General features: G+C 40.5%; 1 protein-coding gene across 1 annotated transcript; it reads left to right on the top strand.

The window, feature by feature from the left end:
• Window positions 1-63: 63 nt before the first annotated feature.
• Window positions 64-1,671, top strand: MELLADRAFT_65796 (uncharacterized protein; the record flags this gene model as incomplete). The annotated part of the gene is made up of 4 exons (XM_007413583.1): window positions 64-104; window positions 181-565; window positions 652-902; window positions 969-1,671. 4 exons carry the CDS (start codon window positions 64-66, stop codon window positions 1,669-1,671), a joined length of 1,380 nt encoding a protein of 459 aa, XP_007413645.1.
• Window positions 1,672-3,433: the final 1,762 nt, after the last annotated feature.

Raw genomic sequence — 3,433 nt, 5'->3', positions numbered from 1 at the left:
TTCATCGATTCAATTTCTAAGTTATCCAAAGATGAAGTAATCGAAAGACTGATTTCGAAAGCTATGTATTTCCACCGTTTTTGTCTATCCTTTAGTGCATTCTGGTAAGAAGAATCATTCGCACATGACACTTGATTCAAATCGTGATATTTATATATACGCATACATTTCGTTCATCAGGCCTACTTCTCTTGATAAAGAGTGCGATAAGTGTGCAAGGATCTTATATACCTTCAGCCAACGTCAAAGTTCTCAACCTCTTACAATCGAACACGATTCCTACTCCTTTCGAAAGACGCAAAAGGTAATCAAGACGATTCCAGTTAGTGTGATCCAACAAGCCGAAGGTTTAGCAATCTTCACTGTCTTTCGTACTTCACCTGGTTGGACTGCTGCTTCTGGTTCTGGAATTGTTATTTCGAGGGATTCTCCAACTACTTGGGGTCCACCGAGTGGAATCTTGATCCATACTGTCGGTGTTAACTTCTTAGCTGGTATTGATGTTTACGATGTCGTCTTGGTCTTGCGAACTCGTGAAGCCGTCATGGCATTTGCAACCCCAAAGGTCCGTTCAAACTTGAGCTTCTCTTCTGCTTGGGATGAATGATTTTAGAATTGTCACATTCATCAAGCTCGATTTTCGTCTCATAGGTATCATTAGGGATCAGTCTTCCTGTGGTAGCGGGACCCGTCGGAAATAGTCTAAATTTAGAGGCTGTCTCACCGGATAGTCCTGCTTTTGCATATACAAAGTCTAAAGGTATCTACGGTGGCCTACAGCTTGAGGGTAATGTAAGACTCAACGATCGATCACTATCCTTTCTACTTAGTTGTTTATCTAAACCAATTCTGTATTTTCTTTGCTTTCTCTATGGTATTTGCTATCATAGTTCATTTTCGAGGTAAGCAAAGTTAATTCAAGCTTGAGAGTTACCCCGTCCCTAATAATGTCTTCTACCCATCATCAGTCGGCCGATGAGAAGGTTACATTTCCATGGAAGGCGGATTAGAGCTGAACAACTCCTTAACGGTGGAGCAGTCGCTGTTCCTCGGGCTGCACTGGGGCTGATTTCAACCATCGAGGTGGCTGAAGGCAAGCCAGTTGATCCCGACGATCTACCTGATGACATAGACGTGGCACCGAGCGAACAATCGAGTGGAGTTTCGACTGTTCAAGAGAGTCGTCAACGCGCAAGGACAGAAGTCGTCGATGAGGGTACGACGGAGGCGACCATCGTCAAATCTACGCCCTTGACACTCACCAATGCGGATCGGGCAGCCCGGCGCCGTACCTTACCACCATTACCTTTGTGTCTACCACAGACTCCTCAGCAAGCGACTGCCAGTGGATGTTTGAGCGCTGATCATACGGTTCCATTGAATTCAGTCAATGAGGAACTTGAAATGATCAAACCAAGACCTGAATTACCACCAATCCCACCACGCAGACGAAAGGTTTCTTCTACACCTTCCACCCCCGGGACTGTAGAAGATTCAGTGACCACTCGAGTTCGTGGTTCAACTGAGTTATCTTCAAGTCATGTTTCTGTTAGCTCGACTCTCTTGGAACAAGAAGTATTTGTGGATGCGGACGATGCACAAGTCACATCCAAACTTCATTCACCTTCACTTTCACAAACTTCAATTAAGATAGTTGAAGCCGATGAATAGAAAAACCCCAAATGACTTGACTGTTTATCTTTTATTACGTACTCACCTTTGCTCGATTTTTGTTGTTGAAACAAACATTTTTCATTTTTTGATTTATCACAATAAACACGTTTTTTTTCATTGTTTTGAGTTGTTTGTTCTACTTGTTGTTTTCCTTTTCTTATATTATCATTTTCTCATTTCTTTCTTTATATCCTTGAAGAACACGCAAATTTCATTTTTTTTATCTCTTGATGATACAATTTAAATTAAGCTAGTTTGTCTTTGTAAAAAAGATACCTTTGAATATTGAAAGGATCTGACTGTGTTGTTTTTTTCTCGATTCATTGGTCTTTCTTAAAGGTTATATTATTATCATTCTCGATTAGAATGATGTGATGGATTATTCCTTGTTTATTTGATTTACTTGATAAATGCTAGTTCTCTGGTTTTTGTTTGTGTTTTCTTTAATAGACAAGAGATGTGATCAATATGAAAATAAAATTGCTTGTTGCTAGTAGTGCACGAGAAGCTGGAATTCATTTGCATGAAGTGGGATGAACCAATCTTCGGCATGCGCTTTGACACCCATTGATACCTTGTATGATCCTTTTGAATAACTCTTTTCTAATGATTAAACTTCTTTATTCTTTACTCTGATGAACATATTAACAGGATCCTTGACAATACTTCATATCTAGATCAAATCGGTAGATGACGAAGTTGATGGGGAAACCAAAGATTTGTTAGTTTAACAAACGCGCATAGAGAGCTTTCTCAGTGAAGGCAGGGCAAAATTCTTCATGACCTTTTTTTGTATTACGCACCAGATTCGAGAAAGTAGTCGAGCGAACGTTCTGATAGCCTCAGACTATTTGGGAGAAATATTCAACTTTCATCATGATGTATCTTTGAGAGACAATTTGTTGTCCATCAAAGCTTTTCAGCTATATCAACCGATTACACCGTCAAATATCCAGATCAAGATGCCATCGTCGAATCGCACAGCTTAGCTTGGAATTTGGCGCGAGATTGTCTCAGGAGCAACGTCACAAGGAGAAAGATGGTAATGAGGGATTTAATATTTCGGAAAAGGTAACAAGCACAGCGGTGTAAATCACGCGCGACGTGATGGCTTACAGTGCTACGTCACACTGACACCTGTACCTATTCTCGTATCTAGAAGCTTGCTCCTAGTGCTCCTAGTGTCCAATGAATCCTTTGAATAACTTTGCATGTGATGAAATCGTACAACGGATCTATGTGATTAAGATAGTTACTCGTTTGATCTTTGGAAGAGCCCGCCCTTTTCTTTATCGAAATCAAACTCATGTGGTTTAATATTCTCTATTCCAATAGATTGTCCATCTCTTTTGATCAGTGTGTTAGCTTTTACTACAAGGTCAATAACCTGAGCTTCACAGTTCTGAATAAATCAACATCTAAACTGCATTCGAAGTCGCTTCGGGGAACTTGACTCGAAAGGTTTTATTTGATCAAAGTAATAGATCCTTGATATCTTTCTTTATATTGGTCTACCCACTTGGCCTCACGTGGTCTTTTCTCACCTGTCAACAAAATGCTCGAATCTCGTGCTCTTCAAGGGGTTGGAATTTCATCAGAAGTTATCAAAAATGAGGAATCACAGCATACATCGCGTCCTCAAGCTCTTGGCCTCATGGGTCTACCTATCAAACTACAGTCAAACCCGCGCTAATGCATAAATTGGGGAGACAATTTCCCTATAACATTATCGCGGGTTATGCAAATAGGCATAAACCCC

The sequence above is a fragment of the Melampsora larici-populina genome (assembly GCF_000204055.1).
Source record: "Melampsora larici-populina 98AG31 unplaced genomic scaffold MELLAscaffold_37, whole genome shotgun sequence".
Classification (NCBI taxonomy): Eukaryota; Fungi; Basidiomycota; class Pucciniomycetes; order Pucciniales; family Melampsoraceae; genus Melampsora; species Melampsora laricis-populina.
Note: the sequence above shows the minus strand (reverse complement) of the source record. Positions and strands in the feature narration are given on the sequence as shown.